Source organism: Penaeus japonicus, unplaced genomic scaffold (assembly GCF_977035675.1).
Source record: "Penaeus japonicus unplaced genomic scaffold, GWHDUDI00000001_assembly GWHDUDI00000001, whole genome shotgun sequence".
Taxonomy (NCBI): domain Eukaryota; kingdom Metazoa; phylum Arthropoda; class Malacostraca; order Decapoda; family Penaeidae; genus Penaeus; species Penaeus japonicus.
The window spans coordinates 1463403-1465464 of NW_028234403.1; the positions used below are offsets into that span (position 1 = coordinate 1463403).

Here is a 2062-nt window from a genome sequence, read left to right on the forward strand (position 1 = left end):
ATTTTCCCAAAGCATGCGTTATTTTCTACATATATCTAAGACTTAACATGCAAGGTGCAGCAAGCATGATCGTGTCCAGTTTTCGTATGGCTTTGGTCTAGCGCCTAACGTCAGGCTTAGCCGCGCACACCTGCAACATTTACGGGTTAATTCATTTTTGTAAACAAAGATTTTTGTCCACGTGAGTACGCAGTATTCTATATTCTTTAGGCTCGAATCAGATGTACACGAGCCAGGGATAAAAGTCTTGCAATACCCTGCAAATTCCACCGATGATTTATTCCGCAGACGAAACCCGAGAATGACGAACGAGCCAGCAGACCCGCAGTACAGGGAAGCATCGCAAAAATAAAGCGTTACGAGGCTCCGAGTTCAGATCGACGCCCGACTTACGAAATGCAATCATTTGTTTACAATTCTTCGATGCGAATCAGGTATCGAGAAGAGGAGTGTCCAGGCGGGCAGGTTGGCAAGGGATTGGAGAGAGGGAGGGGGAGGGGGAGGGGAGGCGGTGCGAAAGGGAGGGTGGGCAGGAGGTGGTGGGGGGGGGAGAAGGGCGGGCAGGCTGGAGGGAGGCTGCCCGCCTGCCCGATTGTGAGGTACGGCGCGAGAGTAACTCAGTTGCCTGGCTGGCCCCACAGTGTTTAGACGGTGCCGCGCTGCGCCCGCGTCCCAGTGATTTTGACGCCTCCTTGATAGTGAGAGCCGCGACGGCGAGCTGTGTGAGTGCTGGTTTTGGCTCTGCAAGACCTATGTGGCACGTGCCGTGAGTGCCCGTTTAGTGCCAGGTCTCCTTGGCCGCCATCATGCCCAGTGCCTTCGATCTGTTTGGCTCGTTCGAGAACTCGTTGCGGACTTACCATAAACCACAGTGGCGGTTCAAGCCGTGCCCGCACGGCATCCATGTCCCCGAGCACTGCACGTGCGACCCCAACCACGAGTGCAAAAGGCCACACTGTGCCAATGACGTGCCCCTTGACCCTACTTGTAGGCTGAGTATCGGCACGCCCTTCGGACCTATGATCTCTATTACTGACTCTCCGCCTCACAAGTGCCACTCGAGCGGCTGCGCGCCCTCCACGCCCACCACGCCCACGAAAACTTATGTCCCCTTTGCTGTGGTCGACCGCCTGTATTCGACCCGAACCCATGCCTCTGCGGCCAAGATGAAGAGCGTGGGCGGGGGGCATGAGGACGCGAGCGACGACGGGGGCGTGAACGGCAGCGTGGGCGGCAAGACGGGATCCAGACTCATCTCGCAGCTCATCGGCGACCAGGCCTTTGGGAGCCACGACCGCACACGGCGGGATGGCGCGTCTCCGTCCCCCACGCGACGGGCGCAGAGCATCGGCCTCCGTCGGGCTGCCACCTTCACGCCCGCGGACGTCTCGACGCCCTCGCGGCGCTCCCAGTCCTCCCACGCCACGGTGAAGTCGGCGGCGCGGGCGGCTTCAAAGCCACGTCGAGGGCGTGGCAGCGAGAGCGACGCCTCCAGCGAGCTGTCGTCCTCCCCTGAGACCTCCCCTGGGTCCACGCCCTCGCCGACGCCCTCGTCCACGCCCAGGAAGCACCTGTCGCCCAAGAACAGCGGCGCTCAGCTCCTGCCCGCCAGGACGCCCTCCATCAAGAGGACTGCCAAGACGCCCTACGCCCGCCCCTCCGCCGTCTTCTGCGGGGGCGGAGGGCGCGGCAAGATCAAGCCGAGTCCCCTCAACAAGAGCGCCAGCGACGGCGTGGAGCGGGGGCGGAGCAGCTCGGGCATGAGGAGCGGCAAGGGCAAGGGCGACGCACTCCTGGCTGCGGGAGAGAAGAAAATCCTCAACGACGACATCCTAACGCAGCAGCTGCATAACAAGCTGGCACGCGTGTCCTCGGACTCCCGCGTGGACGAGCTCCTGGCGCAAGCCTACATGGCACTGGAGAGCCTCACGCCGGAGCCCAGCGCCGGGGGCCCTGTGGTGGCAGAGCGTGACCCCGCGACGCCCCACGCGGGCACCGACTCCCTTCGCCGCCTGGCCATCGCTCACGCGCGGAAGGAAAATGGAAAGAGCTACAAGGACCT

General features: G+C 62.0%; 1 protein-coding gene across 2 annotated transcripts in view; it reads left to right on the forward strand.

Annotated features, from left to right (window-relative positions):
* Positions 1 to 608: 608 nt before the first annotated feature.
* Positions 609 to 2062, forward strand: part of Mhcl (Myosin heavy chain-like) — a 246631-nt gene continuing 245177 nt past the window's right edge. For both annotated transcript variants that reach the window (XM_086550591.1, XM_086550629.1), the window contains exon 1: positions 609 to 2062. This exon is cut by the window's right edge and continues 46 nt beyond it. In XM_086550591.1, coding sequence (XP_086406717.1) covers positions 807 to 2062 — 1256 coding nt within the window. In that variant the 5' untranslated portion in view covers positions 609 to 806.